The 20,810-nt window shown below is 45.8% G+C and overlaps 1 protein-coding gene across 1 annotated transcript in view; it reads left to right on the plus strand.

Annotated features, from left to right (window-relative positions):
* Window positions 1–20,810, plus strand: part of SBNO2 (strawberry notch homolog 2) — an 84,037-nt gene that overhangs the window by 13,412 nt on the left and 49,815 nt on the right. Inside the window, 1 exon segment of the mRNA XM_044269392.1 lies at window positions 15,971–16,145. Within this exon segment, the coding sequence (XP_044125327.1) occupies window positions 16,020–16,145 (126 nt within the window). The 5' untranslated portion in view covers window positions 15,971–16,019.

Below are 20,810 nucleotides of genomic sequence, written 5' to 3' on the forward strand. Positions count from 1 at the left end.
CATGTCATTACCACAGAACTACTGGCTAGGAAGCTGCTGCCTTCTCCTTTGTGTGCTGATCTTCTGCTGAAGATAGGGCAGTAGGAGGATCCAGGAAGGGGCATTTATTGTAAAACATGATTTCCCTAGTACAGGGATGGCCAACCTGTGGCTCTCCAGCTGTTGCAAAACTACAACTCCCAGCATGCCCAGACTGCCTTTAGCTTTCAGCCTACAGCAGGGCATGGTGGGAGTTGTAGTTTTACAACAGCTGGAGAGCCACAGGTTGGCCATCCCTGCCCTAGTAGAATCCCATAGTCATGTTTAAAGTTTAAGCTAACAATCTGAGTTTACGAGGTTTTATAGCTATAGCTGAATGACGGCAGTTTTTCTAATTGTTTACAGCTTCAGTCTTGAGCTACTGACTATCCATTCCCTTCACTTATACAAGTGTCTCTAGTCCTGCAAAAAACATATTTACTTAATCAGTTATCTGTGAGAGGCTAGGTTAACCATGGGCGTTGCGTTCCCTGTAACAGCGGAACACAACACAATAGAAAGTATAAGGATTGCCGCTCCTTAACTGTGCGTGCCATATAGTGAAGCATATGAAAAGCATGCTTCTTCATGGTCACTTAGGCTATTTTCACACCTACGTTGGGTGCGGATCAGTCTGGTATCTGCACAGACGGATCCGCACCTATAATGCAAACGCTTAGATCCGTTCAGAATGGATCAGTTTGCATTATTCTTTGTAAAAAAAAAAAAAGTCTATGTCAAAACGGATCCGTCTTGAGTTACATTGAAAGTCAATGGGGGACGGATCCATTTTCAACTGCACCATATTGTGTCAGTGAAAACGGATCCGTCCCCATTGACTTGCATTGTAAGTCAGGACCGATCCGCATCGCCAGGTGGACACGAAAACGCTGCAAGCAGCGTTTTGTTGTCTGCATCCAGAGTGGAATGGAGGCGAACGGAGCCAAACTGATGCATTCTGAAAGGATCCTTGTCCATTCAGAATGCATTGGGGCTGAACTGATCCGTTTTGAACCATTTGTGAGATCCCTGAAACGGATCTCGCAAACGGAATTCAAAACGCCAGTGTGAAAGTAGCCTTAACGTGTTTGTTTTGCGGTAACGTGGTGCACTGCATGCTTTGGCCTTTATTCTGACAGAGAAGTACTATATTTTTCGCAAAAGTGGGGGGGAAATAGCAGTGCGTCTTATGGGGCGAATGCTGCGACCGTCCGGTGAATAGGCTGTGAGGGAGGAGGGGCTGGGGGCCAGCATCTGTTTCTGTAATGGCAGCGGGGCCCGCTGCAGTCACTGTATTCTACTACACTGGGCCCTGCTCACTGTAGTATACGGTAATCATATCTAACTTGTGTATTGTTAAAGTATTCCAATCATCTTAAATCTAGCGCTGTACTACTTACTACTAACTTATTGGCAGTCAGGAGGCCGGGTGGGCGCTCATAGCGTAGCTCACTACGTCACGCGCCTACTCTGCCCACTTTATGAATGAAGCAGGCACCGGGCCCTGCTGCCATTACAGAAACAGATGCCGGCCCCCATTCACTACACAGGGACACTGTTATAGGGGGAATCTGTGGATGGCACATAAGATGAGATGCTATATATGTGTCATCCACAGATGCCCCCATAACAGTGCCATCCACAGACCACCATTAGTTCAAAACCCACCAAAAGCGCTCCTTTTGGTTCCAATTATTTTTTTTCTTATTTTCCTCCTCAAAAACCTAGGTGCGTCTTATAGGGCGAAAAATACAATAATTAATTAATTATAACTTTTTGTGAATTGGGACATTTAAACGGAGTCGGTTAATTTTCTGCTGACTCAGACTCCAGGTACCCAAAATTGACTCCGACTCAGACTCCACAGCCCTGGTAGGAACGGCGGCAGGCAGGGAGTTATAAAACATACTGTTATGTAGTGCTGACATTAGCACATCGCTAATATCAGCCAGATACATAACCTTCTTTCTGATGACAGAAACCCTTTTAATAAAAAAAATATCTGATAAAAAGAAATGTGAGGGGTGTACGCACTCTAGTGAGATACTGTGCAGCCTTTATGAAGGGAGGACAAGGACACTAGCTAGCATAGTAAATACTGGCTAGGTGGGGCAGTCTTATCACTCTTGGAGTTAGTTACTTTCTGTTTCTGTTCTACGGGACCAAACCAGTGTTAGTAGCATTTTATTAGCAGCTCTAGTCCTAGAGCAAACACGCACGCACGTTCAGTCTTGACACTGGGAGAAGCTCCTGATGTGTCTGGAGAACATATCTGGGATGATGATCCTTGCTCCTTCCATACAACAGATATGTGGATGCCACTTCTGCACTGATTAAAGGATAGTACTAATGGATGGGGTGCCTGAACCACCAACTGCAGTACAAGGTCTGTGCAGCATACCTTCTATTTTAACCCTTTCTGGTGGCCGATAACTGATTCAGGATCTCTGTATATAGGTGTTGCGTGCTTGAGAACAGTACTGAATGTGTGGAGCCATGGTGTCATTGAAAGAAAATGGCTCCATCTTTCCTGGCAGAAATGGTCACAGACTGCTCCTGTTAGGCAGAGCGAGTGGCCCCTAACAGATTGATGATTAAGGAACACGTGCTGGAAGATGGTGCCATGTTTAAGGAGGCTATCGTTTTGTTTAGTCTAGATTACGACATTTATGGGGATATTTGTGGTAATGGGTGGGCTGATTACTTTTGGGGGGTTCACAGCTGTATTTATAAAGAGTAAGGGCTGTTTCACACGAGTGCTCCAGGTGTGAGTGTGATCCTCTGTTCTGGACTTGCAGGAGCGTACGGCATTATACTGATTTTATAATGCTACGTGCCTCTGCTTGACCGTACTTCTACAGAATCACAGTGACCTAAAACTGTCGGTATGATCCTGTAGAAGGAGGTACATAGCATTATAAATCAGGATTATGCTGTGCACTCCTGCAAGTCCACAACAAAGGCTCATGCTCACACATAGAGCATGATTTCTGCAATGGCCTCGCTTGTGTGAAACGGCCTTAAATGCTGTTTCTAGACTAGCATGGAGCGGGTGTAGCACGGGTAAGGCCCAGTTCACACTTGTTATTTGATCAGTTATTTCCATCAGTTATTGTGAGCCAAAACTTGGTGCGCACAGAATAGGTACAAACCTTTCCATTATAACCTTATCTCTGAGTAGCCTTCACTACTGGTTTTGGCTCACAATCACTGATGGAAATAACTGAAGTGTGAACTCGGGCTAAGGATTCATGCCCACGAACGTAAGGGCTCTGTGCCCGTGCTGCGGACCGCAAATTGTGATCCGTGGGGCAGCCGCATGCGGATCGCGGACCTATTCACGGCCCGCACCGCAAAAAAGTAGTGCATGCATGCACTACTTTTTTGCGGTGTGAAGGTACGGCCAGAAACACCACGGAAGTACTCCGTGGGGTTCCGATCCATGCCTCCATTCCACATCTCCGTGATTGCAGACCTATTGAAGTCAATGGGTGCGGGGTGCACACGGCCGATGCCCGTGTATTGCGGACCCCCTGTATGCGGGCCGCAATACGGCCATGGGGTGTGTGTGTATATGTATATGTGTGTATGTGTGTGTGTATATATATATATATATATATATATATATATATATATATATATATATTATAATATAATTTTTTATTTTTCCATTACATATCCACAGCACATAATAATAAATATTTTCATATTTTAATAGCTCGAACATTTTCAAATGCAGTTATACCATTTATTTTTATGTCCATTTGGGAAAGTATAAAGTAGTAGAAAAAACTATTTTTTTTCTGCTGTCATTTTTAGTCCCCTTGGGGTCCATTCACACGTCCGCAACTTGGGTCCAGATCCGTTCTGCAATTTTGCGGAACGGGTGTGGACCTATTCATTTTCAATAGGGTCGGAACGGATGTGGACAGCACACTCTGTGCTGTTCGCATCCGCATTTCTGGTTCCGCACTTCCGGATCTGCAATTCTGTTCCCTGTTCCTATTCTTGTCCGCAAGTGCGGACAAGAAAAGGCATTTTCTACTATAGTGCCGGTGATGTGCGGTCTGCGAAATGCGGAACGTACATTGCCAGTGTCCGTGTTTTGTGGATCCGCAATTTGTGTACCGCAAAACACCTACAGACGTCTGAGTGGACCCTTAGGGGATCTTCTGATCACTTGTATCTTAGACTGCAGTCTATTAGCCTCAAATGTTTTACTGGGCATGCACCAAGCCCAGTGACGGTATTCTCCTCTGCTGGAAGATCGCGGCGAGATTTGTCAGTGACAGTGAAGGCAAGGGTGGGCGGGGTTATCTGCCGTTAGTGATATGGGGGGGAACAACTGCGCTGCTGGGGGCGTAGAGTATGAGGAGAGGCGTGCATGGGCTCTCCTGGGGGGCGGGCCTGGGCACTCAATGGGGGTGTTCTTGGGCACCTTTGAACAAAAATAACGCCCCTCTGGGCACCTTACTGGCTCATTTGCATAAGGAATAAAGTGGATTATTTTCGAGATGGAAACCAAGCAGCACGGAAAGAAAAGCACATCTAGAAAGGAGGTAGTAAGTGCTGCAAGACAACCGTTTTAGTTTCATGGTGATGATTCTGGTGACAGATTCCCTTTTAAACTTTGGAGCTCCAACCAAGTTAATTTTGTATGTGGCATGTTTTTGGACCGGTTCTTTGACCTCTGTGAAGCACCATCTGTATAGTTTAGCAGCTTGCTTTCTGCGTTCAGGCCATTGGCATGGAGCGCTGTGAATTACAGTAGTTTTAACACGGGGTAGAGGAAAATGCTGGGAAGATATGATCTGTGTCCTCCGTATGCAGGTCACCGTAATCTATGATGTTATCCCAGCTTCATAAACTGTTTTAAAAAAGAAAGGAAAGAGAAAAACAATAGTGAAAGTTAAAGAAATACATAATGAATAATAAAAAAAAATGTTAAGAGCAGATATGTAAGCCCATGATGTATTTTCGGTGGGTGTACTATATATAATAAAGCACCTAGGTCTTAGAATAATCGTCATTGCCTGTCACTATTTGTCTTCCTAGCGTGACCCTGTACTCTTGCATACATCAAACATTTTTGCCCATGGGTGCTTTGTGCCCCCTGTAACCTACAAGCTGGAGGCACCCTAGAGTGTTATAGCAATGATGTCGGTGGGGTAAAGTGCACTTATTTGGTATCGTTAAACACAGGCGTGCGTGGATTATTTTTCTGACATAAGTTTGTTTGGTTAAACTAACTACGGTATGTTAAATCCTAAAAGGATGAAAAGAGAGACATTAGCATTTTTCCATTTCCCCTTTATATAAAACTAAAGCGCTCTGTGTGTCCTAAAACAATCATTGAAAGAGTAACAAAAAATTAAATAAATAATTCACCCTTGGGGTCCATTCACATGTCCACAAGTGTTTTGCTGTCTGCAAAGCGTGGATCCGCAAAGCGCTGACACCGGCCATGTGCGTTCCGCAAATAGAAATGCCTTTTCTTGTCAGTGTCTGCGGACAACAATAGGACATGTTCTATTTTTTTGCGGAACGGAAGTGCTGTGTGCTGTCCGCATCTTTTGCGGCAACATTGATAATGAATCAGTTCGGATCTGTTCCGCAACGAACCCATTTTGCGGACGTGTGAATGGACCCTTAGATTGTGGTGAGATTTTGCTGTGGGCATTCAGTTATCATAAAGCCTTGGTTTTGAAAAGAGGACCTGTCACTTCCTCACAGATGTGTAACAGGCTGCATACGTTTGTAGCTGAACCGGCTCTGGCAGTGTTCTTTTACTTCTCATGATATTAGTTTAGGCGCCTAATAGCGGTGAATTGTCGGGTGGGTGGTCTCTAGCCCTTCATGTCATGTAACGTCACCTCAGCCATTGACACTGAACACTATGCAAAGGTATGTAGTTCCATGAGGATGTGACAGATGGCATATGTAGAAATATAAATAATAAATGGGGGGGCTAAAGTAACGAACAGTAAGTACTCACCTTAACAATCCTCCCCCTGCTGTTTCAGTCTTCACTTCCTTATTCGGGTTCGACCCTTTTTTCCGATCACTGGCTGGGGTGGATCACCAGTGTTTGGGCTCATGCACACACACCTTGTTTGGGTCCACATTCGAGCAGCATTTTTGCGGCTCGGATGCGGACCCACTCACTTCAGTGGGGACACTAAAGATGCGGAGAGTACTCCGTGTGACTGCTAAAAAAACATGTCCTATTCTTGTCCGTTTTGCATACAAGAATAGGCATTTCTATTATAGGAGTTCCGTTCCGCAAATTGTGGCTTGCAAAACACTATCACTGAGGCCTTTGGCTGAGTGGCATTCACAGCCGCCACTTGCTATTTTGGGACAGGAGCAGGAAGTGGAGCACAGAAGGAACCTGGGCACAGCCAATTTACCTGAGGTGGGCATCAGCTATTTTATTTATTTTGTATTCCGCTGTAATATCCCTTTTAAAGGGGTTTTGATTGTGGCCCAGGGTTCTGAAATTTGCGGGCCACACTGCTTAGTTCATGTGATTGCTGCTCCTAGATGAATGCGAATACTCAGGGAGTTTTTTTCATTTTGAACATGAAATCAAAATGGCACCATAATTTAAAGGGGTTGTCGGAGTTCTTGCTATTGATGGCCTATCTTCAGGATAGGTCATCAATATTGGATCCGCAGGGGGCTGACCCTCTGTACTCCTATCGATCAGTTTGAAGAGGCTGCAGCTCTGGGGATCACTGCGGCCTCCTCCTAGGCCAGTGACATCACGTTCATTGGTCACATGACCTAGGCACAGTTCACTCCCATTCATGTGAGCAGCACGGTGGCTCAGTGGTTAGCACTGGTGCCAGGACAACATCTGCATGGAATTTGTATGTTCTTCCTCCTGGTTTCCTCCCACACTCCAAAAACAGACTGATAGGGACCTTAGATTGTGAGCCCCATTGGGGACAGCTTGATGCTAATGGCTGTAAAGCGCTGCGGAATATGTCGGTGCTATATAAGTGAGTAGAATAAATAGATGATGGGGCTGAGGTGCAATCCAGTGGATGGATGGCGCTGTGCTTGGTAAGCTGCGAGGAGGCCGTGACGCTCGCCTAAGTGCTGTGGTCTCTTCAAACAGCTGTTCAGCGGGGGTGCCAGAAGTCGGACCCCCACCAATTTGATATTGATGATGAATCCTGAAGGTTTTCTCCCCTTTTTTCTGGACTCTTTTTAAAACAGTTGATTACTTCACTTTTTGATGCAATTTCTGCTAGAATCTGGCACAGTTTGCTTATTAAGTCTCCCCTACTCTAGGCTTATTAAATTTTTTAATTCTTTGAGAAAAGATAATCATTGGGGCGAGATCTATAAAGACTGGCAGATCCATCCTCCAGTCTGGATAACCCTGCCCTGGTGTGAGATGCGCCTGGGGCGCGCGAGAAACCAAAGTCTACGCCAGCTACAGGCTGGCATAGACTTAAAGGGAACCTGTCATGTGGATATTTGATTATAATCTAACTAATTATATACAATCATTAACTACTAAAAAGTACCTTAGATGTATTCACTTACTGGTGTGACAGATGGTTACCTCATAATATACACACAAAGATGCCGCATGCTAATGAGCTGATTTGAGTCCAGCATGATGTCATTGAGTCCAGCATATATTTAATTCAGAGCTATAGCCACTCCCCTGCCCACCTGCTGCTGATTCCTATGGAAACAAACTGTCATTCAGCAGCAGGTAGGCTGGGAGAGTCAGGAGCTCGTGAATATTCATGACTCATCATTATCAGCTGGAGCTTTTCAATACAAGATGTTGGCAGATTGACTGGGTCAATTAAAGAAAGTGACCCAGCATTTTGCTAAGAGAATCAGTCACTTATTTATGTTGCCCTTAATTAGGACACCATAAAACTAGTGACAGGTTCCCTTTAAGCTATAACTTTCGCAATTTTCTGATGAAAGTTAAAGTAAATGTGGCAGCGGGGCAAAGCCACGCCCTTTTCGCTAAGCCAAAGGTGCCATTTGCAATAATGGGCAACTTTTTTTACGTAAAAGCATTGATAAATGTCCCCCATTGAAAGTATTGCAATTTACCTGCGGCAAGTCTTGGTGGTCTTCTATTTTCAACTGTGTATTCTCAATATTAGGGATCGACCGATTATCGGATTTACCGATATTATCGGCCGATATTCAGGATTTTGAACGCTATCGATATCGGCATTTATTTTGACGATATTCCGATAGCGTATGGGGAACACAGATCGCGCTCTCAGTGTTCCCCTTAGCAGCACAGGGGGGAAGGAAGCAGTGTCTCCTCCCCCTGTGCTGCTGCCGCCAATGACAGGACAGGGGACAAGAGGAGGGGAGGAGCTATGGCCACTGCGCCACCAATGAAGCTTAATCTCTCATTTATTCATATACAGGAGGCGGGAGCTGCAGGATCACATAGCCGGCTCCCGACCTCTATGAGCGGTAGCTGCGATCTGCGGTAGTTAACCCCTCAGGTGCCGCGGATCGCAGCTACTGCTCATAGAGGTCGGGAGCCGGCTATGTGATTCTGCAGCTCCCGCCTCCTGTATATGAATAAATGAGAGAGGGGTTGTCCAAGTTATATTTATTGATGACCTATCCCCAGGATAGGTCATCCATATCGGATCGGAGGGGGTCCGACACCCGGCACCCCCTCCGATCAGCTGTTTGAAGAGGAGACTCGCACGGTGTCAGCGCTGCCTCCTCTTCACTGTTTACCTTCTAGCCGTTGCATCTGCAGTGGTGAGCAGGTGTAATTACACCCAAGCCTTCTTATTCATTTGAATAGGACGGCTTGGGTGTAATTACACCTGCTCACCACTGCAGATGCAACGGCTAGAAGGTAAACAGTGAAGAGGAGGCAGCGCTGTGCGAGTCTCCTCTTCAAACAGCTGATCGGAGGGGGTGCCGGGTCATCAAGAAATATAACTTGGACAACCCCTTTAATCTTCATTGGTGGTGCAGTGCGCCCCCCCCCCCCAACCCCAGTATTAGACATTGGTGGCGCAGTGCGCCCCCCCTCCCCCCCAGTATTAAGCATTGGCGGCGCAGTGCGCCTCCCCCCCCAAGCCCCCCCAGTATTAAGCATTGGTGGCGCAGTGCGCCCCTCCACAGGATCCCCTCCTCCGATTGGAGCCCCAGCAGTTTAATGCTGGGGCTCCGATCGGTTACCATGGCAGCCAGGACGCTATTGAAGCCCTGGCTGCCATGGTAAGCTCCATGCTGCTGTGTGCACAAAGCACAGAGCAGCAGGGACAGTGTGAGCTCCTATTCACCCTGATAGATCTCTATCAGGGTGAAAAGGACAAGGGTTCTAGTCCCTAAGGGGGCTAAAAGTTAGTAAAAAAAAAAAGTTACAAAAATAAAACACCAAAATATTAAGTATAAATGAAAAAGAAAGATTTACAAAAATAAAAACTACACATTAACAATAAACATTAATTTTCAGCAGATTTGTGGGAATTATTTTATTTTATTTTTTTAAATAAAAATTCCCAGAATATCGGTATAAATTATCGGCTATCGGCCTGAAAGTTCACAAATTATCGGTATCGGCCCTAAAAAATCAATATCGGTCGATCCCTACTCAATATAGATTTAAATTTGGACTTTGGCCACTCCAAGACGATAATATTGATTGTCCACTTTTGCATCCATTATTTTTAATGGCTCTAATGCATCTAGAATATAAAAAAAAACTTTTTTTTTTTTTTTTTTTCTTCTTCTTCTTCGGGTCCTGCATAAAAATCTCATACAATTTTTGTTTGTGCAGCCCATATGCAGACCTTTGTGTCTCTGTGGTAACCTACTACAATAAACTGTGTCCATCTGATTGGACAGCATCACAACTCCGCCCTTGAGAATCAGCCTGGGGACCACCCCCTTGACAGTGCATGTCCTCTGTGAGGATCTGAGTAGAAGACAGAAGTGGTCTATTACCTCTTCCGCCACCTTTTTTTCCCCCAGATACAGAGAATAGAGGAAGTGGCAATGTCACTGCTTCTGTTAGGCAGAGCAGATCTGCTGGGTAACCCAGATCAGTTCTACATGTGTAAAATGCTCCAACAAGGGGCTTTTCCGTGTATCTGGGGCTTTTTTAGATCCCTTTCATCCTCCAGCTACAGTGGAAAAGTGGAAAAGAAAAAACAAATGGTATAAATGCCTCGCAGAGGTCTCTTTATTCCCCAGGTAAAATAGATTTCCTCAAATAAAGTAAAATGAAAAAAAAACAAAAAAAAAATACATATTAGTAAAGAGCCCTATGTAACATGTAAAAAATATTTTGGTAGCTCAGCAAATAAAGGGCCGTTAAACAACCACGTGTGCTAAATCGCAAGAAAGTGTTTGATCATTAATGCGTTTCCAGGCCTGGAGATGAACAGGATAAGCCCTGGACAACCCCTTTTAAAGGGGTTGTCTGGGTTCAGAGCTGAACCTGGACATACCTCCATTTTCACCCAGGCAGCACCCCTGACATGAGCATCGGAGCAGTTCATACTCCGATGCTCTCCTTTGCCCTGTGCTAAATCGCGCAGGGCAAAGGCCTTTTTCAGGAGTTCCGGTGACTAATCGGGCTCTCCATGGGGCTGACAGGAAGCCCGGTGATGTCACTGGCACTGATGGGCGGGTTTTTGCGCTGCCATAGCCAGTAAAACGGCTAGGGCAGCACTAAAGCACACCCATCAGAGCTGGTGACGTCACCGAACACACTGCTGGGCGGAAGCCTCTGCCCGGCAGTGTGTTATTGTATACAAAAGAGCCCTTGCCCTGCACCATATAGTGCAGGGCAAGGGAGTGCATTGGAGCATGAGCTGCGGCGATGCCAACACCTCAGCCCCTGGGTGAAAATAAGGGTATGTCCAGGTTCAGCTTTGAACCTAGACAACCCCTTTAATGCAATAATCAGGCCTTGTTATACGGGTTATACGAGGCTGGAAATCAGCCTGGTTTATTACATCATGTAGGTAGCACTTCCTGTTGCTGTATCCAACCAAACCTATGATGCACTTCGCCTTTCTCTGCCACATCTCCAGCACCGCCCCTAACACCCAGCTAGTTTATAGCTCCTCCCACCAACTAGTTACATAGGGGCAGTGATAGGGGTGTGTCTATGTAACTAGCTGGTGGGAGGAGCTATACACAAGCTGGGTGTTAGGGGCAGTGATAGGGGTGTATCTAACACCCAGCTAGTTTATAGCTCCACCCACCAGCTAGTTACATAGACACTTCCCAGTCACTGCCCCTAATGCCCAGCTAGTTACATAGACACGCCCTTTCACTGACCCTAACACCCAGCTAGTTTATAGCTCCTCCCACCAGCTACATTAGGGATCACACCACAGTGTATTACACCTAGGAAGCTCTGGCGCTATTACACATCCTTTCGAGGAGTAGTACCATCGCTCTCTCAATGGATCTGATCTACAGTATCGTGCACTTGATACCTAACAGATTGCTAGCAATAGCTACAGAGTATTTGTGAGGTAACTGACCTCTCAAATAGAGTGCATAGCGAGTGATAGCGACCATATTAAGACCTATAGTATTTCACTCAAGCCCGTAACTGTTGCCTGATAGTTTTAAATCGCCTTTCAGTAATGTTCTCTCTGAATAACAATTAAAAAAAAAAGTAAACATTAAAGTTTGAAGTGTGTGTGTGTGTGTATATATATATATATATATATATATATATATATATATATATAAATATACACATATATATATATATATATATATATATATATATATATATATATATATATAATTTTTTTTTATTCTATCCCCTAAAATGATTGGTTGGTCAGTTGATCGTGTTTTGATTTGCTACCACCAGCCAGTTACATAGGGGAGTGTCTATCACTGCCGCTAACACCCAGCTAGATTATAGCTCCTCCCACCCAGCTGGTTACATACACACCCCTATCACTGCCCCTAATACCCATCTAGTTTATAGCTCCACCCACCAGCTAGTTACATATAGACACTCCCCTATCACTGCCGCTAACACCCAGCTAGATTATAGCTCCTCCCACCAGCTAGATACAGACACACCCAGCTAGTTTATAGCTCCTCCCACCAGCTAGCTACATAGACACACCCCTATCACTGCCCCTCTTGCTGCTTATACATGGCCATGGGCATGACATCAAGCGCAGCATGGACATGGTCATGTGACCACAGCCAAGAATAGGAGATCGGAACAATAAAGGTAAAAGAAATACATTACAAAATTACAGCTGCCTTCATAAATGATTATTTTATAGGCTGTCAATGCAAACTGACAATGCAAACCCCTTTAACCCCTTAAGGACCCATGACATACATGTACGTCATTTTTGTCCGGGACTTAAAGATCCATGACGTACATGTACTTGCACCCGCCCGATCAGCGGCAGGGGTCCGGCAGTCACTGATAGCCGGACCCCTGCTGCACACGCCGGCATCGTTGAAATCACAGATGCCAGGACATTAACCCTTGATGTGCCGCGGTCAGCGCTGACTGCAGCACGTGCGATGTCGGGTGGTGATTGGAGCTGCCATCGGGTCTCCGTGCTGCTGTGACGGGGACCCGATGGCAGGAAGCCGTATGTGTAATACACACTGTATTACACTCGCAGCCAATTGTTACCTTGCCTCACAAAAAGTGTAATATAGAGCAACCAAAAATCATATGTACCCTAAAATAGTACCAACAAAACTGCCACCTTATCCCATAGTTTCCAAAATGGGGTCACTTTTTTGGAGTTTCTACTCTAGGGGTGCATCAGGGGGTCTTTAAATGTGACATGTCCAGCAAAATCTGCCTTCCAAAAACTGTATGGTGTTCCTTTCCTTCTGCACAATGCCGTGTGCCCGTACAGCATTTTACAACCACATATGGGGCGTTTCTGTAAATTACAGAATCGGGGCCATAAATATTGAGTTTTGTTTGGCTGTTAACCCTTGCTTTGTAACTGGAAAAAATTGATTAAAATGGAAATTCTGCCAAAAAAGTGAAATTGTATCTATATTTTCCATTAATTCTTGGGGAACACCAAAGGGGTTAACATAGTTTGTAAAATCAGTTTTGAATACCTTGAGGGGTGTAGTTTGTAAATGAGGTGGGGTGGTTTCTATTATGCAAGTCCCACAAAGTGACTTCAGACCTGAACTGGTCCTTAAAGGGTTTCTATCGCCTCGTTTTGACATAATTAGCCATCAGACAGTAGCGATCCGCTAGTGTCTGCTCTACCAAACAATGCTATTATAATACCTTTTTTGTGCAGCCGTTTGCCTAAAAAATGAACTTTTATTGTTATGCTATTGAGCCTCTAGGTGCTATGGGGGCGTCTTCAGCACCTAGAGGCTCGGTCTACTCACACAAAATGCCGCCCAGCGCGTCCCTCCAGCCCGCCCATCTCCTCTGGAATGCGATCCTCCCTCTGAGCCAGCGGACAAATTCTCGCGCCTGCGCCGTGCACGTCTGTATTCGGCGCAGGCACAGTGAATGTCTGACCGCTCCCTGCACAGACATCTCCACTGCGCCGATTACGTCAGAGTGCTCCGAGGAACAGATGGCGCAGTGGAGATGCCGGCGCAGGGAGCGTTCAGACAGTCACTGCACCTGCGCCGAATACAGACTCGCACGGCGCAGGCGCGCAAATTCTTCCGCTGGCTCAGAGGGAGGATCGCATTCCAGAGGAGATGGGAGGGCTGGAGGGACGCGCTGGGCGGCATTTTGTGTGAGTAGACCGAGCCTCTAGGTGCTGAAAAGATGCCCCCATAGCACCTAGAGGCTCATTAGCATATCAATAAAAGTACGTTTTTTTAGGCAAACGGCTGCACACAAAGGTATTATAATAGCATTGTTTGGTAGAGCAGACACTAGCGGATCGCTAGTGTCTGATGGCTAATTATGTGAAAACGAGGTGATAGATTAGAAACCCTTTAAAAATTGGGTTTTAGAAATTTTCAGAAAAATTTCAAGATTTGCTTCTAAACTTCTAAGCCTTGTAACATCCCCAAAAAATAAAATAACATTCACAAAATGATACAAACATGAAGGAGACATATGGAGAATGTAAAGTAATAACTATTTTTGGAGGTATTACTATCTATTATAAAAGTAGAGAAATTGAAATTTGCAAATATTTTTTTTTTTTACATTTTTTGTTTTAATTTGGCTTTTTTTTTTTTTTTATAAATAAAAAAATTTTACTCCATTTTACCAGTGTCATGAAGTACAATATGTGATGAGAAAACATTCTGAGGATGGCCTGGATAAGTAAAAGCGTTTTCAAGTTATCACCACATAAAGTGACACATGTCAGATATGCAAAAAGTGGCCTGGTCCTTAAGGTGAAAAGTGGCAGGGTCCTGAAGGGGTTAAGCTTGGTAACTGTAGCGTGTAAACGTGTGACCACATACTGCTATTTGTATGTACGTGAGGACAGAGCCCTGAGGCTTGGGCGGTTACACGAGAACCATGCAGTGCTGGTGACTATGCATCCCATGTCTCATAGCTATCGCATGCTGTCATGGCCTTCTGAAAACGGAACAGGGAGCTGTTATAATAAATGGATAGTTGAGTGTCTTGAAGTAAAGTTCTTGGTTCCTTCAGCCTTGGCCAGCCCTAAATGACAGAGTCCAAGTGTAAGCATTAGCTCAATTAAGTGTGCATGTAATCCTTCACTGCTATGGGGAACTAAAGAGGACAGCGAGTTTCTAACTGTATGTATTTAACCCTTTAAAATGAAGGCTGACCATGCATGGCTTGGCCTTACACATCATTTGTCAACAGCCACCTCTCCTGCTCCGCTCAGCCGAGCATGCGTGTGTCCTGAACAGGGAGAGGAGAGGAGAAAGAAGATGCCGGACAACTCTGGTTTTTTTTTTCTCCCTGAGAACAAAGGAATTGGGCATGATGAAATGCATCTGCCTGATCCATCTGTCCACCAGGATCAGCTGCTGACATACTGTATGATGACTTTCCTGCCCCTATGTCGGCTGGTCGCTGGGCATGCTTCCACTGGTCAGTTTGGCTCATGGTTGGCGTCTCACTTTGACAGTTTTATGTCCATTCACCATAGTGTAAGGGTCCAGTCACACATCCGTAGAATGGTGCAGATCCATTAGTTCTCAATGGGGCAGGAATGGATGCGGACAGCACACCTTGTGCTGTCCACATCTGCATTTCCGGTCCACGGCTCCCGAAAAAAATAGAACATGTCCTATTCTTGTTCGCAGTAGCGGATAAGCATAGGCAGTTCTATGGGGGTGCCGGCCAGGTGTATTGCGGATCCGCAATACACTACGGACGTGTGAATGGACCCTTATGCGCAGAGTGTTTTGTAAGAGCTCCTGTCAGCAGGATCAACCCAGTCACACCAGGTAGACTGCCTTGTAGGGTTAATCTTGCTGATTAAAATAATACCTGTGTTGTGAAAATTGATGGCGGCATTGCAAGAAGAAAATAAAAATAAAGACTTTAATGGGGTCATTTATCAAAACGGTGTAAAGTAGAACTGGCATAGTTGCCCCATAGCAACCAATCGGATTCCTCCTTTCATTTTCTAAAGGAGCTGTCCAAAATGAACGGTGGAATCTGGTTGCTATGGGTAACTAACCCATTTCTACTTTACACCAGTTTGATAAATGACCCCATAATTCTTTAAGCAATTGAGGGTCTTGGTGCACAGAGGGGTGGGCCTTGCCCCTCAGTGCACCGAAGTCCTCATTTGCATAAAGATCTTAATTTTTTCCCCCTCAGGAACAAATTTTCACCAAAAGGGTTCATTTAAAGCAGCAGTCCGCATGGTTCACTGGGGTTGATCCTGCTGACCAGTGCCCTTTTAATACTTTTGGCTTACTGTTACGGTTGGTGGATTTATTTGTATATTTTAAGTGTTAACTCTGATCATTTTCATTCCTTCCTGTCTCCTTCGCTCAGGTATTCATTAATCCAGACCCACTGATGCCATGATACCTCAAGGATCCTAATGCCCTGCACGGTGTCTGTGATGGACGGGGGGGGGAGATACCCACAACTTGAGTCGCAACACGGAGCCAGCGGAATGTGCTCGGCTGCTGCCATGCAATACCAGCCCACCTTGTCTGATGTGGAGGTGAGGCTTCCTTCTACGTGTCTGAATTGGGAAAGATTATACAGGGTGGGAGTGGGGAAAACTCCATTTGCTATACTATTCTGTACACTATAAAGGTGGGAAATTGGCCGTGTAAATTACCATGCCGTGGGTTTAAAGTCTGCCCCACAGGCCGATTCCACAATGTGTGGGTGCGATTTGGTAAAATCCTATTACCTTTGGTGCTACTGTAATACGCTGTTGAATCAAATGGAAAATCCACATCATATCCACCTCTTCTGGAAGTATCCGTAAAGGCGTTGGCCACTTTCTGGCTACTGTTGATCAATGTGGAACTTGCTTATATAGTCTTTGTCGAAAAGCTGCACCATTTTCTGCATTTTAGAAGGTATGTCCCCTTGTTTACAAAGTCTTTTGTGCTGTCCCTACAGAGGTCCTGTCCATAAGATGGCCGCTGATGGAGGGTCATGTGACCAGGCAAATCGCCTCCATGTGATGTCTCCTCCATTCAACTACACTGCGGTGGCAGGTGCAGTGTATTTGAATGGAGAAGACATTACATGGAGGTGATTTGCCTGGTCACATGACCCTCTATCAGCGGCCATCTTATGGACAGGACCTCTGTAGGGACAGCACAAAAGACTTTGTTAAACAAGGGGACATACCTTCTAAAATACAGAAAATGGCGCAAAATTTCCACAAAGGCTATAATAGTCAGTGCCATATACTCATCTCACAAACACATTGGTCAACAGTAACCCAATCTTCCGGTCCGCGGCAATTGCGGACAAGAATAGGCAGTTCTATGGGGGTGCGGGTCGGGTGTATTGCGGATCCGTAATACACTACGGACGTGTTAATGGACGCTTACTGTCGGTGCTGTGTAAGGTTCTGTGAGCCCTGCCAGTGACATTGTATGGTGGAATAGCATAATGCCTGTGTTCCTATTGTTATTTGGGCTGTCGATATGGTCCTGCAGTATAAGGTGATTTCCTGATTTGGAGAAAAGCTCTAATGGCAGCTGCTTACGGCCGTACTTCCCCTTTAAACCCCCTGCCGATCTAGTATTGGTACTCCCAAGGTGCCCCTATAGTCTGTTTCCATTTCTGCAGCAATGATTTGCCTCACTGAGACCATTCAGGTGCGGTGGGTGATAGAACCTGTCCCGTTCTTGTCCGTTTTGCGAACAAGCATAGGACATTTCTACAGGAATTAAATTTAAAAAAAAAATGGCGATGTGCACTTACCCAGGATCTATGTGTTGCGGATTCACAATTTGCAGACTGCAAAACTGATCCGGTTGTGTCCATGAGGCCCATGTTGACTGACCGTGGATTCCAAATCTGCTCTGCAGGTCAATTTACGCTGCAGATTTTTTACGCAGTGTATGAGATTTCTTAAAATGTCGTCCACTTTGCTGGACAGTACAAAGGTGCGTATTTGCTGCACGAAAATCTGCAACTGCAGATCCCCAGTGTATCTGCCACCTGTGAATGTACTGTGAAGGCTACAGACAACTTTGGGGTATTTTATTTATTTTATATATTTTATTGCGTTCTACTTATAGACTAAACCATTTTTCCAGTGTTTTTTTTTTTTTGACAGTTTGTGTTCTCCTGCTTTCTTTTTCAGTGCACAGGGGTGTGGAAATAAATTTTTTTAATAAAATACTTGTTGAAGAACTAAAGCGGGGGCTTGATCTACTTGTCCCTCAGGACAATCTACTTGTCCTGATACAAACAATTATTTTAAATCAAAACCATATTTCAATGCACCGCCACGTTTCCTTATGCAGGGGGTGGCTGGCTTGCGTTCCAGTCTTTGTGGTGTGAAATGACTCCAAGTTTAGTCCTCGTTCACACCAGATGATTCTGTACAGAATGCACTACATCACAGCAAGCTCACTATGTTGTGGGGCAGGAGGGGGCGTGACGATCCATTGAAGTGAATGGCACCGTAGCCACAGCCGCAGGAGATCGGATGCACAGGATCGCAAGGCACAATTATGCCTGAGGTCCGGTCAAAATGCTGCTTGCAGAATTTTGTTTGGACTGGACCGCAGGCATAATTTGCCTTGCGATTCTGTGCAGCTGATCGCATTGCAGCCGTTGGACATGGTTATGGTGCCAATCACTTTAACAGAACACTACGCCCCCTCCTGCCCCACAATATAGTTAGCCGGCCGCAATGCGGTGCAGTGCATTCTGGACAGAATTGGGCCCGGAACGCACTGCCTGGTGTGAACGAAGCCTTAATGTGATCACAGCTCCCTGTCAGAGGTCGGGTGCCAGGAATGTTTCCACAATGTTTTGCATAGGTGGGCAGTGCGCTCCCCCCGGTATTAAAATCATTGTTGGGCAGTGCGCCCTCCCCCCTCCATCATTGGTGGCAGCGGCAGTTCCGATCGGAGTCCCATCCGCCCAGCGCTCCTCCTTATGCTTATAGCAATGCACCACAACGCGCCACCTGTGAGTTACAAGAAGGAGGAGCGCTGGGCGGCTACAGCGCATGTAAGTATAATGCTGCAGAGTAACTGACCATGGCAGACAGGACTTCAGTAGCGTCCTGGCTGCCATGGTAACCGATCAGAGCCCCAGCATTACATTGCTGGGACTCGGATCGGAACTGCCGCTGCCACCAATGATGGAGGGGGGAGGGCGCACTGCCCACCAATGATTTTAATACTGGGGGGGGGGGGCACACTGCCCACCAATGCAAACATTGTAGAAGCATTCCCGGCACCCGACCTCTGACAGGTAGCTGCTGTCCGCGCAATTAACCCCTCAGGTGCAGAGGATGGCAGCACCCTGTCAGAGGTGCGTCCCCATCACCATGGGAACACCTCGGGTTTAGAAGATGCCATCGGATTGGAGTCTTCTCCAATCCGATTGTATATTTTAACTTCAAGCGTCCCCATCACCATGGGAACGCCTCTCCACGCCCAGCTTGTCGCCGATAAGGGCTAAGCTACTGAACAACAAACTACCTGCCCGGCACTTGGAACTGCATGTTCTGGGCGTCTGGCGATACGATTTCCACACTCCTGAGTGCATCTGTCAGAGAGCCGCTCTGCCAGCTCGATATGTAGCCTTTCTAGTTACCTGGCAGCTCTTATGCACTCATTTAAACTACAATTTTATCAGTTTATGAGCTGTTGGGAAAGTTAAGAGACCCAACTGTGAGAGCTCTTTGATAGAGTTCTCTGAGAAGGAGAAGCACCCGTCTGCAGATGCACTGAAACTGAAAGATGGAGAAGAACAACTGTTGAAATTTTTTTTAAAAGACCATTTGGAACAAAATGTTTAAAGGGGTTGGCCACTTTCTGGTTACTGTTGACCAATGTGTTTGTGAGATGAGTATATGGCACTGACTATTATAGCCTTTGCTGAAATTCTGCACCATTTTCTATATTTTATAAGGTATGTCCCCTTGTTTACAAAGTATTTTGTGCTGTCCCTACAGAGGTCCTGTCCATAAGATGGCCGCTGATGGAGGGCCATGTGACCAGATAAATCGCCTCCATGTGATGTCTCTTCCATTTAAATACAAGTGATGTCTCCTCCATTCATATACACTACACCTGCCACTGATGCTTTGTTGTTGGAAGTGTAGTGTGTATGAATGGAGAAAGCATCACATGGAGGTGATTTGCCTGATCACATGACCCTCCATCAGTAGCCGTTTTATGGACAGGACCTCTGCATGAACTGCGTAAAAGACTTTGTAAACACGAGGGCATACCTAGCAAGAAATGGTGCAGAAAATTACTAAAGGCTATAATAGTGTCATATAATCCTCTAAGGCTACTTTCACACCTGCGGCAGAGTGATCTGGCAATCTGCATGCAAACGGACAGCATTTGTAGACTGATCCGGATGGGGAGCTGTCTTAGGCTACTTTCACACCTGCGTTCAGGGGGCTCACAAGCGGCCCTGAATGCAGCCGTCTGGCCCTAATGCATTCTCAGTGGAGGCGGATACACTGAGAATGCATCCGCCTGCCAGCGCTCAGCCTCCGCTCCGCTCAGTGAGCGGACACCTGAACGCCGCAAGCAGCGTTCGGGTGTCCGCCTGGCTGTGCGGAGGCGAGCGGATCCGTTCCGACTTATAATGGAAGTCAATGGGGACGTATCCGCTTGAAGATGACACCATATGGCTCAATCTTCAAGCGGATCCGTCCCCCATTGACTTTCAATGTAAAGTCTGAACGGATCCGTTCTGAACGGATGCAAACGTCTGCATTATAGGAGCGGATCCGTCTGATGAAACATCAGACGGACCCGCTCCGAACGCTAGTGTGAAAGTAGCCTTACAAATGCATTGCAAGAACTGATCTGTCTCTCCGTTAATTGATCCGTTATTTTTTTCTTCTTCACATTTTTACCAGTCTGCGCATGCGCAGACCGGAAGAACAGGTCCGGCATTGCAGTATTTTTAATGCCGGGTCTGGCATTCCGGCAACTGATCCGGAATTTTGGACTGATAAGTGAAAAAGACTGAACAGGATGTCTTCAGAACGGATTTCTCTCCATTCAGAATGCATTAGGATAAAACTGATCAGTTCTTTTCCGGTATCGAGCCCCTAGGATGGAACTCAGTGCCGGAAAAGAATAACCCTAGTGTGAAAGTACCTTACACACACATTGGTCAGCAGTAGCCAGAAAGTGGCCAACCATTAGAATATAAT

Source organism: Bufo gargarizans, chromosome 1 (genome assembly GCF_014858855.1).
Source record: "Bufo gargarizans isolate SCDJY-AF-19 chromosome 1, ASM1485885v1, whole genome shotgun sequence".
NCBI lineage: Eukaryota > Metazoa > Chordata > Amphibia > Anura > Bufonidae > Bufo > Bufo gargarizans.